This window comes from Ahaetulla prasina, chromosome 4 (assembly GCF_028640845.1).
Source record: "Ahaetulla prasina isolate Xishuangbanna chromosome 4, ASM2864084v1, whole genome shotgun sequence".
NCBI classification, from domain to species: Eukaryota; Metazoa; Chordata; class Lepidosauria; order Squamata; family Colubridae; genus Ahaetulla; species Ahaetulla prasina.
The window spans coordinates 4576017-4598068 of NC_080542.1; the positions used below are offsets into that span (position 1 = coordinate 4576017).

Here is a 22052-nt window from a genome sequence, read left to right on the forward strand (position 1 = left end):
TTTTCTAGAGCTTGGGTTTCAAAGTGTTCCATGAAGAGATTGGCAATGACAGGTGAGAGGGTGATCCCATGGGTGCTCCTTCTACTTGTTTGTATTTTGTCCATTATAGATGAAGTATGTGTTGGATAGGCAGTGGTTGGTCAGATCTAGGATGTGCTTGGGGGTTATATTTGTTTTGGATAGCTGTCAAGGCTTCTTTGATTGGCACTTGGGTGAAGAGGATATGACATCAAAGCTCACGAGTAGGTCGCTGGGCTGTAAGTTTTGTTTCTTTATGATCTCTATGAACTGGAATGAGTTTTTACGTGTGAGGTGATGGATTCTGCATAGGGCTGTAGTTGTTTGGTGAGAAATTTGGCTAGGTTTTGTAGAGGTGAGCCTATGGAGCTGACTATGGGTCTGAGTGGGGTTCCTTCTTTGTGTAACTTGGGGGGGGATAGAGCTTAGGGCATCTGGATGATTTCTCTCTGGGAATGATTCTTTGTTGGATTTCTTCGCTGATGGGGGAGGCTTTTATTTTGGATCTAGTGGTTTTTTCTAGGTAGGTGGTGGGGTCTGTGTTTAGGGGCTTGTATGCAGGGTCTTGGAGTAGGTTGGTTAATTTGGTTTGGTAGTCAGATGTGTTCATAACCACCGTGGCGTTGCCCTTGTCTGCTGGTAGGATTATTATGCTGGTATCTTTTTTCAGGTTAAGTAGTGCTGTCTGTTCCTCTTTGGGTAAGTTGCTTTTGGGTGGCTTGCTGGTGCAGAGGATGTTGGAGATCTCGAGTCTGATTTTGTTAGCGTCATCGGGGTTGATTTTGGTCAGGCCATATATATATAGTGGAATATCAATATAGGAGAATATTTTTAGCTCAGGCTTGAAATGAGAGGTTTATTCCTCAAAGTGGAATGTTGTGTCCTGTGTATCTAGCCATCACCTCTCTCTTTTATCTCCTTCCTGTCTGTCACTTATCTCTCATCTCTCACATCTCTTCTATCATCCCTCTCTCTCATCCCTCTTTCTTTCTGTCACCTCACATTCATCAATCTCTCTATCCATCTAATACCTTATCTGTCCATCCTGTCTGTCTGTGTTTATCTATCTGTCTATCTATCCATCATCTATTTATTTTTTTTAGTTTGTCAAACATGTAGGTTTATACTTATAACATAAAATATAATTATATAATTATATATAATACAAATAAATAAAATATATATTTCTATATTATAAATATATAAGATATAAACTATCCGTCTGTTATCTAGCATCTGTGTCCATCTATTGTCATGTCTATCTCTGTGGATCCTTTATCTAGCTATCCATTACCTGTCCATCTGTCAGTCTGCCTCTCTGCCCCTCTCTCTTATCCTTTATCCATCTCTTTTGTCAATCTGCCTATCTGCCTCTCTCTCCTTTATCTATCCATCTGTCAGTCTGCCTGTTTGTCTGCTTGCCTGCCTCTCAACACCTCTATCACCTATCTATTATCTATGTATGTATCTACATAGTATCTACTATGTATGTCTCTATGTATCTCTCTTTTTGTCAGTCTATCTATCTATCTATCTATCTATCTATCATCTATCTATCCATTTTTGTCAGTCTGCCTATATCTGTCTGTTTGTCTTTCCATTTTTGTCAGTCTGCCTATATCTATCTATCTATCTATCTATCTATCTATCTATCTATCTATCTATCATCTCAATCTCTCTCTCTCTCTACCTCTCTCTAATCTCAATCTCTCAATCTCTCTCTTTCTATCTCTATCTAATCTCACTATATCTATCTATAATTATCTCTCTCTTTTTCATGTCAGTCTGCCTGCCTGCCTATCATCTATCTATCTATCTATCTATCTATCTATCTATCTATCTATCTATCTATCTATCTATCTATCATCTCAATCTCTCTCTCTCTCTACCTCTCTCTAATCTCAATCTCTCAATCTCTCTCTTTCTATCTCTATCTAATCTCACTATATCTATCTATAATTATCTCTCTCTTTTTCATCTGTCAGTCTGCCTGCCTGACTATCATCTATCTATCTATCTATCTATCTATCTATCTATCTATCTATCTATCTATCTATCTATCTATCTATCATCTATCTATCTATAGCTATATCTAGCTAGCTAGCTATATCTATCTATCTCTAGCTATCTAGCTATATCTATCTATCTATCTATTTATCTATCTATCTATATCTATCTATCACTCGGTCTATAACTCTCTCTCTCTCTCTCTCTATATATATATATATATATATATATATATCTACCTAGCTAGTTAGCTAGCTAGCTAGCTATAGCTCTATCTATCTATCTATCTATCTATCTATCTATCTATCTATCTATCTATCTATCTATCCATTTTTGTCAGTCTGCCTATATCTATCTATCTATCTATCTATCTATCTATCTATCTATCTATCTATCTATCTATCTATCTATCTATCTATCTATCATCTCAATCTCTCTCTCTACCTCTCTCTAATCTCAATCTCTCTTTCTATCTCTATCTAATCTCACTATATCTATCTATCTATCTATCTATCTATCTATCTATCTATCTATCTATCTATCTATCTATCTATCTATCTATCTATCTATCTATCTATCTATCTCTATCTCAATCTCTCTCTCCCTCTATCTAATCTCAATCTCTCAATCTTTCTATCTCTATCTAATCTCACTATATCTATCTATCTATCTATCTATCTATCTATCTATCTATCTATCTATCTATCTATCTATCTATCTATCTATCTATCTATCCATTTTTGTCAATCTGCCTATATCTATCTGCCTGCCTGCCAGCTTTGGAAGCCATATTAAACCCAGAAGCTTCCATGTTGCCACCTTCTTGTGCTTGGAAAAGTAGGAGGGGGGCGGATTTGGTAGAGAAGTTTCAGTTAGACATAATAACATCCTTCTTCTTTTCGGTCAAGGTCAGGGTGGTTCCTGCATCTGGAGGAGGACTGGTCGCCATGCCAGCTCAAGTTACTGACGGGTGGTGATTGGGCCATTTGATGGACTGATGGGGGGCAGGGGCTGGATTTGGGGTTTTGATTGATTGAGAGAAAACCCGGAACTCTCCCTTGGATGGATTTATCTGTCCGTCTGTCTTGTGTGTGTGTGTCTCTCACTGTCATCTTTTTCTCTATAATCTGTCACGTATCTATTATGTGGATCTGTCACGTATCTATTATATGGATTATAGAGAAGGGAATTAACGATTATTAAAGATGATTCTGGTGACTTTCTCATCTGTGACTTTATTTTATTTTATTGACCTTCTTGAAGTCCACGCATTTTAAAGATGAGAAAGATTTAAAAACTGAAAAAAATGGGTAACTTTTTTCTCCTTTCGGAAGTATCTGAACGATCATTTCTGGCAAGCGGAATTTCTAGCCTGATCACAACAACACCTAGCATCACATTCAATAACTCTGCAAGGGAGAAACTTGTGGGAAGTGGTCTTTATTTTGGACAACTGACTCCCTAGGTATCTAAACATTCAAATAATGCAGAAATCCCCAAATTCTCTAGGAGAAAGCAAGCGAGAGCCATTCGATGGTGCCTGCAAGATGTTGCACGTTTTATGAATTAGAATTCACTTAGAATTTCTCAGATTTCATTGGTATTTTAAGTCGTGTTAACAAACTCCAAACTGGCAGACGCTTTCCACGAATTTGAAGAAGAGGGAAAAAAAAGAGACCACTCAGAAATTTATTTTAACACCTGTTTTTGGTCGTTGCCAAAATCAAAACACTGGGACCCGGAGATCGTATTAATGACGGCAAAACGAGAGTCTCATTTAACAAAATAAATTTTATTCAGACCAATGCATTTCCCAAGAGACATGCCGGCTGAAAGAACAAATGGGATTAAAACCTCAGGAAGAACAAATGGAATTAAAACCGAAACAAGAAACTTTCAACTGACGTAAAGCATCCATTCCACCCACCAGCAATTTTTTTTCCCCCCAGCCCACAAATCCATTAAGATTAAAATCAAAAACTTTGTTGAACAGTGTTAGGACAAAATCTAAAATTCTTTTGTTTTTCAGGGAGGTCCGATTTCGTCAACTTTGAAGATTTGTGGACTTCAACTCCCAGAGTTCCCCAGAATTCTCTGGCTGGGGAATTCTGGGACTTGAAGTCCACAGGTCTTTAAAATTGCCACGGTTGGACACCCTTATTCTAACTGGTCACAACGAGGAGACCTCTGGTTGTGCATCACACAAGGCAGAAGAAAAAAAAAAGGTGTAAAACAACACAACCCTTAAATGCAACCTAGTGGTTAGAGCAAGGAGGGCTTTAAGACTGCATCTCAGGACGGCCCCACTGTATGAACAATCAACCAACCAATCAACCAACCAACCAACCAACCAACCAACCAACCGGAAAGGACAATTCTCCAAACGCAACATGTCTTCTTCTCCATCCCTTTGGAAGTTCCTCGCAGCTTCTCCTTCTCGTATGGGGGATCTTCTCGGTCTTACTTCCGTCTTTGTGGGATCTCCGAGTCAAGAGGAACTTCGTCCCTTAGAACCTGCAGAAGAATGACAAAGAGAGTTGGAAGGGACCATGGAGGTCTTCTATAGTCTAGTCCAACCCCCTGTTCAAGCAGGCATCCCATCGATTAGAGAAGGAAATCCAAGCAAGAAGGCCTCCAGACCAAGAGAAGAGGAGAAGGTTCTGTTGTGGCCCGCCAGCAAAGCTGGCAGCAGATTTGGACAGTGAGGAGGTTGGGGAGGAACATGGGCCAGTCCTGGAGTCTGGGGAAGGCTCTGATGAGGGCTCTGCGTCGGAGGCAGAGAGGGGGCCAGGGCCTTATGACAGGTATCAGCTGCCTTTGGAGTCGGCCATCAGTGAGGCAGAAGAACAGCTGGATCTTGTTCCCAGTGTTCACATGCGCAGAGCTGCCGGGAGAGGGGAACAGCTAAGGAACAAGGGTCGACTCAGGAGTAAAGCCACAGGTGGACGGTGAATGGCTTCTTCCATAGGGAATAAAAGAGGAGCGAACAGGGGAGTGGAGTTTGCAGGAGACCATTAGTTCATTCCTGCATTCTTGGATCTAAAAGATATCGGCCTGGCCACTCTCCAAGCCTGATAAAGGTCGGTAATGGTGAACGATCTTGGAAGACGGCAGGAGAGGAAAGATTTTGCTGGAGAGGAATTCACTGTAAATGAAATAAAAGGGGTTTATCGGGACGAGGACTCGGCTTCCTGCTGATGGGGAAACCTAGATCAGAACAGGTTTACTTGGATCAGGCGCCTGCGATACGCTTCCTCGTCCTCCGTCGGTCCCCTGGGGAGCAGCTGGGCAGCGGTGAGGTGTCGCCGGCATACGATCTCCACCTCCTGCAAGGTGTAGTAGACGGCGGGATCCAGAGCGTGGCTGTTGATCAGACTGACTAGGTATTCCTTGTAGTGCGCCCTGGGGGGAGGGGGAGTGGATCAAGAAACGGGGGACATCCATCAGTGCAGCCAGTGGTGAAATCTAAATTTCTTTGCTATTGGCTCTGTGGGCGTGGCTTGGTGGGGGTCATGTGACTGGGTGGGCGTGGCTATATGACGGGGGGGGGATCAAAAGACAGAAACTCACTAACAATGTCCTGCTGGAGCAGGGTTGGACTAGATGACCTCAAGAGCCCTTCCAGCCCTGGATTATCCTCTGAAGCTGCGTCTAGTGCCAGGTTTGTAGTCCTTCCTTCCTCTCCTTTTCCCTCCCTCTCTCCCTCCTTCCTTCCTTCCTTCCTTCCTTCCTTCCTTCCTTCCTTTCTTTCTTCCTTCCTTCCTTCCTTCCTTCCTTCTTTTTCTTTCCTTCCTTCCTTCCTCTCCTTTTCCCTCCCTCTCTCCCTCCTTCTTTCTTTCTTTCTTTCTTTTTCTTTCTTTCTTTCTCTTTCTTTCTTTTTCCTTCCTTCCTTCCTTCCTTCCTTCCTTCCTTCCTTCCTCTCCTTTTCCCTCCCTCTCTCCCTCCTTTCTTTCTTTCTTTCTTTCTTTCTTTCTCTCTCTCTTTCTTTCTTTTTCTTTCCTTCCTTCCTTCCTTCCTTCCTTCCTCTCTCTCTCAAATGAACCTCCCCCCCCCATTTTTTGCCTAATAGGCTTCAGCTTTTTTACCTTTTAAAAGATGTTTTTAAAAGTAAAAAAGAAAAAAAAGCCTCTGATAATCAGACACCTCAGCCGGGATCGTCAGAGCCTTGTTTTAACCCTTTAAAAGCAATTTTTTAAAAACCTCTTCGGCTGAAGAGGTTGTTAAAAAAATGCTTTTAAAAGTAAAAAAAAAAAGGCTCTGATGATCGCGTGGCTCAGCTGGGTATGGGGTATGGGGGGGGGCATGGATTTTTGCTACCGGTTCTCCGAACCACCCGCTGCCATCGCTACCGGATCAGCTGATCCGGTCCGAACCAGACGCATTTCACCCCTGAGTGCGACCCTCGCACTTGTGACTGTCGCAAGGCCCCTGCCGTCGCCCAATGGCAATTCCAGATATATTGCCACATCCCGGGGTCAGGCGACATTGCCAGTTTCCAGTGAATGAAGCCAAGGGTGGGTGGGAGGGAGGGGAGCCACATTTGCTTAATGACCCTGAGGGGTCGGGAGGGGAAAAGTTGCAAAATCAGGGCCTGTCATGAGATGAAAATTCACTTAGTGACGGGAGCGCTGATCGTGACGGTGGTCGTAAGTCGAGGACTCCCTGTGGCATATTTCAGCTCTGCTGGATCATAGCCAGCGGTAGGTTGCGGATTATGTTACTACCAGTTTGCCCCCCCCCCCCCCGCCCGGTTCTTGTGCACGCTTGTCTTTCACACATGGGCCCGGCTTTCCGCGCATGCGTTTGCTTGCGTTGTGGGCCTTCCGTTCCTCAAAAACGTGCCTAAATAGGATGGCATAGAGCCGGAGCGGTTCAGGCGAACTGGTTGGAACTGGCTGAATATCGCCTCTCATCGTAGCTAGGAATTCTGGGAAAAGCCCCCCGCTCCCCCCGTTTTCTGACTCTCCATAAAAGGGCGTTTTACTCACTCGCAAAGGCCGGCATATCCAGCAGGGGTCTCTTTGCCACACGGTTCATCCTTCAAGCCATCCAGAGTTTCTTTTTGCTCCATAACCCGACATCCACCTGCGTGCAGAGGGGAGACCCCAACGTTTAAAGCGTATCCGTTCCATCATTGTATTGGGACTACAGGCAGTCCTTGACCTACGGCCACAATTGATCCCAACACCTGTTGTGACTCCAGCCCCTGAACCTGGCCCCATGCCCGAAAGTGACTCAGCGAGTGAGGGGGAAGGGCCGGTAAGGCTTACCTCGGGAGCACCGATTCCTTTGGCCCGGCTCCAGGAGCCAGACCAGTCGGAGGACGTAATGAGGCCGTCATCCCCTGATTCCTCCCTTCCCCAGGCTACGCCTTCAGACCCAGGTGATAATAATAATAATCAAGCTTGGATTGACCCGCGTTTCAGAAGATTAAAGAGGCGGCGTCATCAAAGGGAAGGGTGGGGCAGGAGCCCCACCCCACAGGATATATAAGGAGCTTTGGGACTGCTCTCACTCCACGGGAAGCAAAAGTTTAGCTGAACCATTTCAAAAAGAGCTGAAAGTCTTGCTCCGTGAGTCATTTGTTTGAACTTTGGGAGGCAGCTGCGATTTCTCTGCCAGGACTGATAAGAGCCGTGAATCCACTGGTTGAAGGCTAGCTCGTTGCTCCGAAGTGGGGAAGGAGACAGAACAACACCTGTGTTGCTAAGCGACATGGTGGTTCAGCAAAGTCAATGGGGAAAGGCGGATTCGTTCTAACAGCCGCGTGACTAACTTAACAACTTGCAATGATTCACTTAACAACTGTGGCGAGAAAGGTCCTAAAATGGGACAACCACTGTCTCGCTTAGCAACAGAAATGTTGGGCTAACTTGTGGTCGTATATCAAGAACTACCTATAAAGGTAACAGGGAAGTGAAGGGAAGTAAAATGAAATAAACTAAAATAAAGTGAAAAGTAAAGTGAAGTGAAGAAAAACGAAGTGAAATAAAGTAAAATAAAGTGAAGTAAAATGAAATGAAGTGAAATAAAATAAAATGAAGTGGAGTAAACTAAAGTGAAAGCGAAGTGAACTAAAATGAACTGAACTGAAGTAAAAAAAAGTGAAGTAAAGCGAAGTGAAGTAAAATGAAGTAAACTAAAGTGAACTGAACTGAACTGAACTAAAATGAAGTGAAGTAAAATGAAGTAAAGTAAAATAAAGTGAAGTAAAATGAAATGAAATGAAGTGAAATAAAGTGAAATAAAGTAAAACGAAGTGGAGTAAACTAAAGTGAAAGCGAAGTGAACTAAAATGAACTGAACTGAAGTAAAAAAAAGTGAAGTTTAGTTTAGTTTAGTTTTAGCTTTATTAAATTTTTATACCGCCCTTCTCCCGAAGGACTCAGGGAGTCAAGAGATAAAAAGTATAAAAAATATACAATTAAAACAACAGTTTAAAACCGAGCAAATTAGAAAAAATGGCCAATATTAAAAATTTAAAATTCCAAACCCTAAAATGATGATAAAACCCCAGTTAAAATTTAAAAATATTAGGCCAGTCCCGCTTGAATAAATAAGTGTGTTTTCAGCTCACGGCGAAAGGTCCGAAGATCAGGCACTTGACGTAAACCAGGGGGAAGTTCATTCCAGAGAGTAGGAGCCCCACAGAGAAGGATCGTCCCCTGGGGGCCGCCAGCCGACATTGTTTGGCGGACGGCACCCTGAGAAGTCCCTCTCTGTGAGAGCGTACGGGTCGGTGGGAGGCATAAGGTAACAGCAGGCGGTCCCGTAAGTACCCGGGTCCTAAGCCATGGAGCGCTTTGAAGGTGGTGACCAAGATCTTAAAGCGCACCCGAAAGACTACAGGAAGCCAGTGCAAGCCGCGCAGGATTGGTGTTACATGGGAGCAACGAGTTGCTCCCACTATTACCCGCGCAGCTGCATTCTGGACTAGCTGCAGCCTCCGGGTGCACTTCAAGGGCAGCCCCATGTAGAGAGCATTGCAATAATCCAAACGGGAAGTGACAAGAGCGTGAGTGACCGTGCATAAGGCATCCCGGTCAAGGAAGGGGCGCAACTGGCGGACCAAGCGTACTTGGTAAAAAGCCCTCCTGGAGACGGCCGCCAAATGATCGTCAAACGACAGCCGCCCATCCAGGAGGACGCCCAAGTTGCGCACCCTTTCCATTGGGGCCAATAACTCGCCCCCGACAGCCAGCTGCGGCTGCAGCTGGCTGTACCGGGGTGCCGGCATCCACAGCCACTCCGTCTTGGAGGGATTGAGCTTGAGTCTGTTTCTCCCCATCCAGACCCGTACGGCTTCCAGACACCGGGACAGCACTTTGACAGCTTCGTTGGGGTGATCCGGGGTGGAAAAGTACAGCTGTGTATCATCAGCGTACAGATGGTAACTCACCCCGAAACCACTGATGACCTCACCCAACGGCTTCATGTAGATGTTGAACAGGAGAGGCGAGAGAATCGACCCCTGCGGCACCCCACAAGTGAGGCGCCTCGCGGTCGATCTCTGCCCCCCTGTCAACACCGTCTGCGACCGGTCGGAGAGATAGGAGGAGAACCACCGATAAACGGTGCCTCCCACTCCTAAACCCCCCAACCGGTGCAGCAAGATACCATGGTCGATGGTATCGAACGCCGCTGAGAGATCTAATAGGACCAGGGCAGAGGAACAACCCCTATCCCTGGCCCTCCAGAGGTCATCCACCAACGCGACCAAAGCTGTCTCTGTGCTATGACCGGGCCGGAAACCGGACTGGAACGGGTCTAGATAGACAGCTTCATCCAGGTACTGGGGAAGCTGCCATGCAACCACACTCTCTACAACCTTCGCCACAAAGCGAAGGTTGGAGACTGGACGGTAATTACCCAAAATAGCTGGATCCAGGGAAGGCTTCTTGAGGAGGGGTCTCACCACCGCCTCTTTCAAGGCGGCGGGGAAAACCCCTTCCATCAAAGAAGCATTTATAATTCCCTGGAGCCAGCCTCGTGTCACCTCCTGAGTAGCCAGTACTAACCAGGAGGGACACGGGTCCAGTAAACATGTGGTTGCATGTAACCTCCCCAGCAACCTGTCCACGTCCTCGAGAGTCACAGAATCAAACTCATCCCAAATAACCTCAACAAGACGAGGCTCCGTCATCCCGATTGGATCATCGCAATTTTGGTCCAGACTATTCCGGAGCTGAACGATTTTATCGTATAGATAACCGTTAAACTCCTCGGCACGTCCCTGCAAGGGGTCATCCCGACCCTCCTGACAAAGGAGGGAACGGACAACCCGAAACAGAGCGGCCGGGCGGTTATCTGCCGATGCAATGAGGGTGGAAACGTAAGAACGTTTTGCCTCCCTCATTGCCACTAGATAGGTCTTAGTAAAAGACTTCACTAGTGTCCGATCAGCCTCGGAACGACTGGATCTCCAGGTGCTCTCTAGGCGTCTTCTCCGGCGTTTCATCTCCCTCAGCTCCTCGGAGAACCAAGGAGCCAATTGAGATCTACGCCAGGTCAGAGGCCGCAAAGGCACGACACGGTCCAAAGCCCCAGCCGCGGCCCGTTCCCAGGCCGCGACTAGTTCTTCAGTCGTGCCGTGGGCAAGATCCTCAGGGAACGGCCCAAGCTCCGTCTGGAACCTCTCAGGGTCCATCAGGCGCCTGGGACGGAACCAACGCATTGGCTCCGTCTCCCTGCGATGGTGAGCGGCGGTCCGAAAGTCCAGACGAAGGAGAAAATGATCTGACCATGACACTGGTTCTGTCACTAAATCTCCTACTTCCAGATCATTAAACCACTGTCCAGAGATAAAAATCATGTCTAGTGTGCCTCCCCCGGTAAAGTAAAGCGAAGTGAAGTAAAATGAAGCAAACTAAAGTGAACTGAACTGAACTGAACTAAAATGAAGTGAAGTGAAGTAAAGTAAAATAAAGTGAACTGAACTGAACTAAAATGAAGTGAAGTAAAATGAAGTAAAGTAAAATAAAGTGAGGTGAAGTAAAATAAAGTGAAGTGAAGTAAAGTAAAATAAAGTGAAGTAAAATGAAATGAAGTGAAATAAAGTAAAATGAAGTGGAGTAAACTAAAGTGAAAGCGAAGTGAACTAAAATGAACTGAACTGAAGTAAAAAAAAGTGAAGTAAAGCGAAGTGAAGTAAAATGAAGTAAACTAAAGTGAACTGAACTGAGCTGAACTAAAATGAAGTGAAATAAAGTAAAATGAAGTGGAGTAAACTAAAGTGAAAGTGAAGTAAAGTAAAATAAAGTGAAGTAGTAAAGTAAAAGTGAAGTGAAGTAAAATGAAGTAAAGTAAAGTAAAGTAAATCTTTACTTTCTCTTACTAAATCTTTCATTCAAGACTTAAAATGAAGCCAACCCAGGACAGGTGAGCTTCTCGGCAACTTAGTCACACGCACCTCCGGGAGTGGCCCGAGTCCCAGCTGGAGGGTCTGTGTTGAAGGCAATGTTGTTATCCTGGGGTGCGGAGAAGGAAAGAGACAATCCCAGTTAGTCTCCCAAGAAGCTTCTCCCCTAAGCCCCCTCGGCTTCCACTCCCCCTCCCCGCTCCTGAAGGCCCGGCCCGGCCCACCCTCCCCATGCCCGGCCCACCTGGAGGAGCTTCTGCAGACGTGGCACGGCCCAATCCCGCAGGTAGAAGAGACAGTCGCGTGGATGGTGTCCGTGGAGGGACCGCCGGATCGGGCAGTGCGGTATTGGGCATTTCTGACAGAGATGGGGGGGGAAATAAAATAAAATAAAATAAAACGCCAGGGTAGGAAAATGGTTGAACTGCCCACCCATTTCCTCTAAAACGAAAATGACAGGCAGTCCTCGACTTACGACCACCACGCAGCAGTTTGGGCAAAATTTTCGGTAGCACATGCCTCAGTGAGAGATTTGTTAAGGGAGCTTTTGGTCCCTTTTTTTAAAAATTTATTTACATTTATATCCCGCCCTTCTCCGAAGACTCAGGGCGGCTTACAGTGTGTAAGGCAATAGTCTCATTCTATTTGTATATTTACAAAGTCAACTTATTGCCCCCCCAACAATCTGGGTCCTCATTTTACCTACCTTATAAAGGATGGAAGGCTGAGTCAACCTCGGGCCGGGCTTGAACCTGCAGTAATTGCAGGCTGCTGTGTTTTAATAACAGGGTTCTTACAGCCTGAGCTACCACGGCCCGTTGACGGCCTTTCTTGCCACAGTCGTTAAGTGAATGGCCGCATACCCTGTTTCCCCCCAAAAAAAGACCTGACCGAAAAATTAAACCCTAGCAAGATTTTTCCAGGATGCTCATAATATAAGCCCTACCCCCAAAATAAGCCCCAGTTAAGATTGTCAGCCAGATGGATGCATTTAGTACCGTATTTCCCCCAAAATAAGACCTAATCAGAAAATAAACCCAAATTTTGGAGCAAAAATTAATATAAGACCTGATCTTATTTTCTTCTTTTTTAAAAAAAATAATATTTAATGAATTTCCAAAAGTTAAAATACAAAATACAAAAAAAAAAGCATGATACACAAAAACAAAAACAATAGAAAACACAGAAAGACAAACACATCAAAATTACATTACTCATAACAGCTTTTCCTACATCTTATCCTATTTAACTTCTATATACAGATTCTACTTCTAAGTATCTCTATAGACCAACATTCTTATTTAAATTATCTTAACCTCTATTCAGAATTCAGTCTCATGACAAAAATCTCCCTTAAGTTTTATGCTTACTCTCCAGCCAGGAATACCATTTATTCCATATTCAAGAGTACTCGGTATCTTCCCTCTCCTTCATTTCCATCAATAATCTATCCATTTCTGCACCTTCATATATTTTATTTATTATAATTTCATCTGGTGGGATATCTGGATGTTTCCAATTCTGTGCTATCACAATTCTACATGCCGTCAATATGTGTAATATGATATATTGTATTTTCAGGGAAACATGGCAATAGGATTATTATGTTTAATATTACTATTATATTCTTATTAGAAGACATGTTAAGAGGGAGGAGGGAATATATTTATTAGCATTGTAAAATCAGAGAATTAATATTAATGTAGTGAATACTGTTGGTAAGCTTCGGTGATTATGGCACAAAGATATTTGTACCCAGACGACACACTCTTTAAATGGAAGATGGAATTATTATACTAAAAAAATAATATATATACATATAAAAATAAATACGAGTCGTTTGAATTTTGATCTCATGGGGATGCCACAATTATTATTATTATTATTTATTCGATTTTTATACCGCCCTTCTCCCGAAGGACTCAGGGCGGTGTACAGCCAAATAAAACAAACAATACAATATACAATTAAAACCCGAATTAAAAAACTTATTACACCATTGGCCTAAGACTTTAAAACATATAAAACTAAAAAACCCATTAAAATTCACAATAGAAATTTAAAAACCCAATAAAAACCCAATAAAATTTAAGCCAGCCCCGCGCGAATAAATAGATGTGTTTTCAATTCGCGGCGAAAGGTCCAAAGATCAGATATTTGGCGTAAACCAGGGGAAAGTTCGTTCCAGAGGGTAGGAGCCCCCACAGAGAGGGATCTTCCCCTGGGGGCCGCCAGCCGACATTGTTTGGCGGACGGCACCCTGAGAAGTCCCTCTCTGTGTGAGCGTACGGGTCGGTGGGAGGCATGCGGTAACAGTAGGCGGTCCCGTAAGTACCCAGGCCCTAAGCCATGGAGCACTTTAAAGGTAGTGACCAAAACCTTAAAGTGCACCCGAAAGACCACAGGTAGCCAGTGCAGTCTGCTACACTGGCTACGTGAAGCTCCCTCTATCATCCGCGCAGCTGCGTTCTGGACTAACTGAAGCCTCCGGGTGCACCTCAAGGGGAGCCCCATGTAGAGAGCATTACAATAATCCAAGCGGAAGGTAACAAGGGCATGAGTGACTGTGCACAAGGCATCCCGATCAAGGAAGGGGCGCAACTGACGAACCAGGTGAACCTGGTGAAAGGCCCTCCTGGAGACGGCCGTCAAATGGTCTTCAAACGACAGCTGTTCATCCAGGAGAACACCCAAGTTGCGCACTCCCTCCTTTGGGGCCAATAACTCGCCTCCAACAGTCAGCTGCGGCTGCAGCTGACTGAATCGGGGTGCCGGCATCCACAGCCACTCCGTCTTGGAGGGATTGAGCATGAGCCTGTTCCTCCCCATCCACAATGGTCATAGTGTGAAAAATGGTCGTAAGTCCAGGACTGTTGTAACTTCAAATAACCAATAAAGAAAATAATGTGCTTCAAGGAGTTATTATTCCATTCTGTGTGGAACGGTTAGCTTCTCTTTCTAACAGACATGCGATAAATAGCAATTGATATATTTTTTTCCCAACCCAGTTGCCCTTCCTTGAAAAACTGGGTCGTCACCCCCCCCCCCCTTAAACGTAAAAAATAACTACAATTTGGAAGGATCACAAAATAATATCCGGAGAAAAAGAACAGCCTAGAGGAGGCCTTGAACAAAGTATGCGAAAGTTATCAAAAACATGAATTCGGGCCAGGAAGACAAGATAAGGAGAAGGGGAAAAAAAACCCAACAGCCCTGAAATTTCAACTCTGCCTTGACAATTTTGGATACAAGAGAAGAACAAACAGAAACAAACTTTCCACAGTCTACGAATACACAAAAATGCAGCATTCCTGCCTTTTTCAGCCGCTTTCTCCCACGGCAGATAGTCCTCGAACTTACAACCGTTTGTTTAGTGACCGTTCAGAGTCACCGCGGCACTGAAAAAAAAAAAGGGCTGTTTTTCACACTTACGACCGCTGCAGGCTCGCCGTGGTCAAGTGTTCAAAATTCGGACACTTGACAACTGGCTCGTATTTACGACGGTTTCCCGGGGTTCTTGCGACCTTCCGACAAACCGCCTCTATGGAAGAAGCCAGATTCACTTAACAACCGTGTTGTCAGTGAACAAAGGCAGTGATTCACTGAATGACGGTGGCAAAAAAAAAAAACATTGTAAAAGGGGACAAAACTCCCTTCACCGTCTTGCTTAGCAACGGAAAGGTTGGGTTCAATGGTGGTCGTAAGTTCGAGGACTACCTGTATCTTATTTTCCTGGGGGTTTGGCTAACCGTCTCTGCCTCCATTCTCCAAATTCTACCTCTCCAAGGTCCACAAAGGGAGAATCAACAGCGACAGGGTCCCGAGTTCCAGAGTTGCCCCACAAATACACAATCCCTGCGCATCCTTACATTTGAAGCGTAAAAGGTCCCGTAACAACCACTGCAGAAATGGTGTCTGCACTGAGAACACTGGAAGTGCATGCAGCCCCCTCGAGCTAAGGCGTAGGAGAACTTGCATTTGGGACAAGCTGGAAAAAAAAAGGGAAAAAAAAAAGGGAATTTTACTTGTTTGTATCTCCCCTATATTATTTTTACAAATAACTCAAGGTGAAAAACATAACCAATACTCTTTCTTCCTCCTATTTTCCCGACAACAACAACCTTGTGAGGTGGGTTGGGCTGAAAGAGATGGACTGGCCCAAAGTCACCCAGCCAGTTTTCGTGCCTAAGGCAGGACTAGAACTCTCCGCCTCCTGGTGATTGGCCCAAAATCACCCAGCCAGTTTTCGTGCCTAAGGCGGGACTAGAACTCTCCGCCTCCTGGTGATTGGCCCAAAGTCACCCAGCCAGTTTTCGTGCCTAAGGCGGGACTAGAACTCTCCGCCTCCTGGTGATTGGCCCAAAGTCACCCAGCCAGTTTTCGTGCCTAAGGCGGGACTAGAACTCACCGCCTCCTGGTGATTGGCCCAAAGTCACCCAGCCAGTTTTCGTGCCTAAGGCTGGACTAGAACTCACCGCCTCCTGGTGATTGGCCCAAAGTCACCCAGCCAGCTTTCGTGCCTAAGGCGGGACTAGAACTCACCGCCTCCTGGTGATTGGCCCAAAGTCACCCAGCCAGTTTTCGTGCCTAAGGCGGGACTAGAACTCTCCGCCTCCTGGTGATTGGCCCAAAGTCACCCAGCCAGTTTTCGTGCCTAAGGCGGGACTAGAACTCTCCGCCTCCTGGTGATTGGCCCAAAGTCACCCAGCCAGTTTTCGTGCCTAAGGCGGGACTAGAACTCACCGCCTCCTGGTGATTGGCCCAAAGTCACCCAGCCAGTTTTCGTGCCTAAGGCGGGACTAGAACTCTCTGCCTCCTAGTGATTGGCTCAAAGTCACCCAGCCAGCTTTCGTGCCTAAGGCGGGACTAGAACTCTCCGCCTCCTGGTGATTGGCCCAAAGTCACCCAGCCAGTTTTCGTGCCTAAGGCTGGACTAGAACTCACAGTCTCCTGCTTTTTAGCATGCTACTTTAATCACTAGACAGCACTGGTTCTATTATAGAATCATAGAGCTGGAAGGGACCATGGAGGTCTTCTAGTCCAACCCCATGCCCAAGCAGCAAGTTAAAGAGAAACCCCCAAGCCTTGAAGATAGGAAGTGGGAGCATTAAAATCCAGTTCTCTGCTCAGTTGGCTCAAAGCTACCTCATGTTTCTCGGCATGCCCCAAAGTGAACCTGGGGGCCAAATCCTTACCGATGCCGTTCTCTTGGAGATACATCGCCAAGCCCTGCGCCTGGTATTCGGGGTCGTTGGTTCGCTTCCATTCCAGGAACGCTTCGCAGCTCAGGCCCTGATGCTGGGGTTCCCACTGTCGCCGCGGAAGGAAAAAAAAAGACCAGCCCAAATTCAGCATTTCACTTTCCATCTTCTGCCCCCAACTGGGAGAAGGGGCCAAGTATACTATTGCCTGTAAGCCGCCCTGAGTCTTCGGAGAAGGGCGGGATATAAATGTAAATAAAAAAATAAAAAAAAAGTAACCCCAAACCAACAGAAGCTTAGATTGTCTCAGGCAGGCGATAAGGTAGCTCTTTCCAACCCATCCACCATAACTGTTGTGTGGGCTGTTGGCCTGACCTCCGAGCATGGCCACTCGGTTGACGTTTTGTCACCGTTTGAGGAGACATCGTCCGTGCGCTTTGAAGTGGACTCTGTTGTGGGACCTAGGCCCAAGTAGTTATTACCAGACACAATTCAGTCCTAAACAAACATATTTTATTAGAACAGCAGAGAATTACTTCATTCTCAGCTTAGTCCAAATTAATTCCAAAACAAAGTCCTTCAGAAAAAGTCCTTCGGCCTCATCACAAACCTTTGTCTTCTTTGGCACCCTGCCAAAGGCTTTTCTTGGCAAGAACCCCACAAAGTTCAGAAACAGGAGACAAGAAACAATTGTAGCAACGTTGCTTTCCTACAAAGAGCCCAAGAGCTGTTGCTGCTCTTTTAAGCCTTATGAGAGGGGCCAATCATCTCCTGGCCTTATTCCTGAGTCTTCCTTTTTGTTTCAGCAGCTCTTGCCTTCTAGCAGCTCTTCGCATTAGGAACGGGCTCCTTCTGTTCCTCTGCCTCTCTGCTGTCCGCCTCTGGAGGCTCCGGAATCCGTGCATCGCTTCCAGATAGCCCCGGCTCCATCTCCGCCTCTCAAGCAGAGCCTCTTCCGGGCCTTCCCCTGACTCCAGGACTGGCCCATTGTCCTCCCCAGTCTCCTCGCTGTCCGACTCCGCTGCCAGCTCCGCAGGCTGCTGGCGGACCACAACAGGCTCCTCTGTCAGACAGGTGAGCACACTTCAAAGAACACGGACAATGTCTCCTCGAATGGTGACGAAATATTTGCACCCAAACGGTCGAGCTCAGAGCGCAGGCCGACAGCCCAACTACCAACCCGAGCTACTCATATTCAAATTCATTTCAATTAAGTGTTGTGGACTGACTTATTGTGCAACACTTGAGTGTTCCAGCTACTGAATTTAAAGATAGGATAGAATAACAAGAGTCGGAAGGAACCTTGGAGGTCTTCTAGTCCAACCCGCTGCTCGGGCAGGAAACCCTATACCAGTGGCGGTGAACTTTTTAATCACTAACTGCCAAACAGGTACATGCTTTGCTCCCTGCGCGCCGTGCATGCAACCACACCATCTGCACGTGTGCATGGCTTTCGTGCGCAACCCCCATATGCTGCAAGTGCAACTGCACCGTCTGCCTATGCGCGCGGCTCTCTTGCAGCTCCCCCTCCCCGTGCGCTGTGCGCAACTGCACCATCTGCCCATGCGTGCAGCTTTCGCGCAACATGCCCAGGAGAGCTCCGAAGACCAGGTGGGTCTCCGGAACGGAGCGCGTGCACCCCCGGAGGCCTGAACACCAGCTGGGGCTCGCGCGCATGCGCAGCTGCAGGTGAGGTGGCCGACAGCTCGCGTGCCAGGAAAGATGGCTCTGTGTGCCACCTCGGGGATGCGTGGCCTAGGTTCGCCATCACGGCCCTATACCATTTCAGAGAATTGGTTTTCCGATCTCGTCTTAAAAAGGAGGACGGGGAAGAGGAAGGGTGGAGGAGGAGGAAGAGGAGGGGGAGGAGGAGGAATAACAGAATAATAGAGTTGGAAGGGACCGTGGAGGTCTTCTAGTCCAACCCCCTGCTTAGGCAGGAAACCCTGTACCGTTTCAGACAAGTATCTTCGCCCCGAAGGTTTACCAACCTGGCGTTTGCACTGGACGCAGAAACTTTTTCGGCACTGAGGGCATTTGGCTTCCAGCTGCTCCGATTCGTAAATGAAACCGAAAGAGCACTAAGGAGAAGGAGAAAAAAACAAACCATAAATAAATCCATTTTAGCCCAGGCTGCGATCAGACTTTTCTCAACTCCGGGAAATGGATGCAGAGACCGTCCTTAAATTAAAAAGAGAATTAAATCAGAACGGAGTCCTTGCATCTTGTTTGGATGATGAGCTGGACATTTTCGCTCGTCTTAAAAGCAACCAGCTGCTAGTCGACTTGGAGATGAATGGATGATTATCATTTATTGATTTCTATCCCGTCTTGATTATTTTTATAAATAGCTGGCAAACCTATTTCATACTCGACCATCCTATTTTCCCTGCAACAACAACCCTGTGAGGTGGGTTGGGCTGCAGAGGAGGGACTGGCCCAAAATATTCCATCTGGCTATTGTGCTTAAGGCAGGACTAGAACTTCCAGTCTCCTGGCGATTGGCCCAAAGTCACCCAGCCGGCTTTCATGCCTAAGGCGGAACTAGAATTCCATATCTCCTGGCTTCTAGCCTGGCACTGGGCCGATAACAGTAATCCAAAATTCTGGGTCAAAGTTTCTGTAGAAACCGAGCCAATTAAAAAAGCCAAAACAGGAAATTTATGTCTATAAATTTTCTTTTAAAAGCGCCCCAATTCTTAGCTCCTTTCTCCTTTCATTTGGAAACAAAATCAACCCGGGGGGGGGGCTACTCACGTGGGTACACCACTGAAACTTGGGGTCCTGCATAAGCACGTGTTCGGTCAGCTTCTTATGGAAGAGGTCGTACGTCTCTTGGTCCAAACAACTGCGCAACTGGAGAGAAACCCAATTTTAAAAAAATTGAGGGGTTCTGTACCCCTCAAAATGTTTGGAAAGAATCCACAAGACATCCTGGAGAATCTAACCTAAGACCAGAAAGTTTTTCTTTTGGGAGGTTTGACGCATAAAGACCGTGAAATTTTTTACACCTTTTTTTTTTTAAAAAAAGATATAGCTCGTCCTAGATCTACGCCGGTTCATTTAGTGATTTATTTATTTATTATTTATTTTATTAGATTTTTATACCGCCCTTCTCCCGAAGGACTCAGGGCGGTGTACAGCCAAATAAAACCCACAATATACACATTAAAACAAGGTTAAAACCGAGCATATTACAAAAACGGCCAGAATTTAAAACAATTTAAAACCCTAAAATATAAATAGCCCCAATTAAAAATTTAATAAAACTTTTAAGTGACCATTTGAAGTTACAACAGCACTGAAAAGCAGTGTTTTTCCCACTTACGGCCGGCGTAGGATCCCTGTGGTCGCGTGATCAAAATTCAGACGCTTGGCAACAAGACTCATATTTATGACGGTCGCAGTGTCACACGCTTTTTGCGACCTTCTGATGAGCAACGTCAAGGGGGAAGCCGGATTCACTGAACAACCGTGTGACTCACTTCACAACGGCAATGAAACTCTTAACCACGTTGGCGGGAAAGGTCGTAAAACGGGGGCAAAACTCGATAAACGTCTCGCTTAGCGACACAAAATTTGTGGTCGTAAGTCGAGGGCTATCTGTGTGCGGACAACGGCAATAGTTTTGGATGTGGCAATTCCCTCCCTGCATGGGAAAAGGATGGAATTGGCACAGAATGGCAAATTGGATTGTTTTAATTGAGGTCTTTTTAATGGGTTTTTACGATATTTTGGATTATTTTTTTTTAGCGTCGTCAACAGCTAGGCGGCTGGATCAATTTGTTTGAATCAATAAACTAAATAGCTAAAGACAGGAACTTTGGTCTAGTTTCATTTCCACTTGGAAACCGCTCCTGGACTTTGTGCTTGAGGTGGAAGACAAATGAAATTTTGATTCTGGGTTTTGCTGATAAGTTTGTCGTTACAGAAATGGCCACTATATATTATTATGTAAAAGTAAAAAGTTGTCAGCTTATTCAATCAAAGGAAGTTAATGCTTTTCGTTTTCTTTATCCTATACTTTTTCCTCTTCCCCTTTTCCTCCCCTCTTTTTATGCTATAGATACGTATATGTATGTATGTGTGTATATATGTACATAACAGTGGTGGGTTTCTATCGATTCGTGTGAACCGGTAGTGACGGTGGCGAGAGGTTCCGCCCACCTGCCCGGATGTCATCACGGACGTTCTGCGCATGCCAAACCGGTAACGAAGGTAAGTGGAACCCACTACTGGTATATATGTGTGTATATGTGTGTGTGTGCATTTTTTGGGGGGGGGTATATTTTTTGGGGGGGCAGTATATTATGTTTCTATTTTTGCTATATTATATTTGCATTACTCGTATTTAAAATAAAAAAATGTTATAAAAAAGAATGTCTTGTATGTCTTATGTTTAATATATTATTATATTATATACAGTGGTGAGTTTCAATATTTTTTATTACTGGTTCTGTGGGTGTGGCTTGGTGGGAGTGTCATGGCTTGGTGGGTGTGGCAGGGGAAGGATACTGCAAAAACCTCATTTCTTCCCGATCAGCTCGGACTTGGGAGGCAGAGAATAGATGGGGGCAAGGCCGTGCAGAAGTTTTACTACCGGTTCTCTGAATCACTCAAAATTTCCACTACGGGTTCTCCAGAATTGGTCAGAACCTGCTGAAACCGACTCTGACTATTACATAAGACAATACGTGTTCATAAAACACGTGGTGTTACAGTGGTGGCCAAAATTGTGGAAACCTTTTGGGAAAAGTGTATTTTCTAAAACTAGCTAATAACACCACTTTTTCGGGAGTAGGACCATAAAATTCTCTATCAATGGGAAGATAATTTAATCAAGAACGTAATGCAATTATCCTTTATGAGGTTATGAGACTAGCAGTTACGGAATAAAGAAGAAAAGTGAAATACACAGAAAAAACGAGATATACAAAAATGATCACCACAGAAAAAAATGGGGTATACAAAAATGATCCCCACGTCTATTAATGCTTCATTGGGTCCCCTTTCACATGTAATACGGCCTTACAACGTCTTCCCATGGAGTGAACCAAGTCTTTGAGTTCTGCAGTTGTTGTCATGTGAAACCAAGATTGAATGATGGCTTCTATTAACTGGGTTTTATTGCTGGGTCGCTTCTGACTAACCAGTTTCTTGAGTCAGCTCCATAGATTTTCCATTTTCCTACCCTCAAAACGACGCTATAGAGCACTGCACACCAGAACAACTAGACACAAGAACAGTTTTTTCCCGAAGGCCATCACTCTGCTAAACAAATAATTCCATCAACACTGTCAGACTATTTACTGAATCTGCACTATTATTAATCGTCTCATAGTTCCCATCACCAATCTCTTTCCACTTATGACTGTATGACTATAACTTGTTGCTGGCAATCCTTATGATTTATATTGATATATTGACCATCAATTGTGTTGTAAATGTTGTACCTTGATGAACGTATC

The 22052-nt window shown here is 45.1% G+C and overlaps 1 protein-coding gene across 5 annotated transcripts in view; it reads right to left on the minus strand.

The window, feature by feature from the left end:
• Positions 1-3796: 3796 nt before the first annotated feature.
• RNF31 (ring finger protein 31) overlaps positions 3797-22052 on the minus strand; it is a 58739-nt gene continuing 40483 nt past the window's right edge. For all 5 annotated transcript variants that reach the window (XM_058180308.1, XM_058180307.1, XM_058180310.1 and 2 more), the window contains 9 exons: positions 19342-19440; positions 18576-18665; positions 16579-16693; positions 15253-15371; positions 11628-11741; positions 11435-11492; positions 7014-7110; positions 5253-5427; positions 3797-4539 (listed from right to left, as the gene is read on the minus strand). In XM_058180308.1, the coding sequence (XP_058036291.1) occupies positions 4486-4539; positions 5253-5427; positions 7014-7110; positions 11435-11492; positions 11628-11741; positions 15253-15371; positions 16579-16693; positions 18576-18665; positions 19342-19440 (921 nt within the window). In that variant the 3' untranslated portion in view covers positions 3797-4485. The remainder of the gene's footprint in view (positions 4540-5252; positions 5428-7013; positions 7111-11434; positions 11493-11627; positions 11742-15252; positions 15372-16578; positions 16694-18575; positions 18666-19341; positions 19441-22052) is intronic.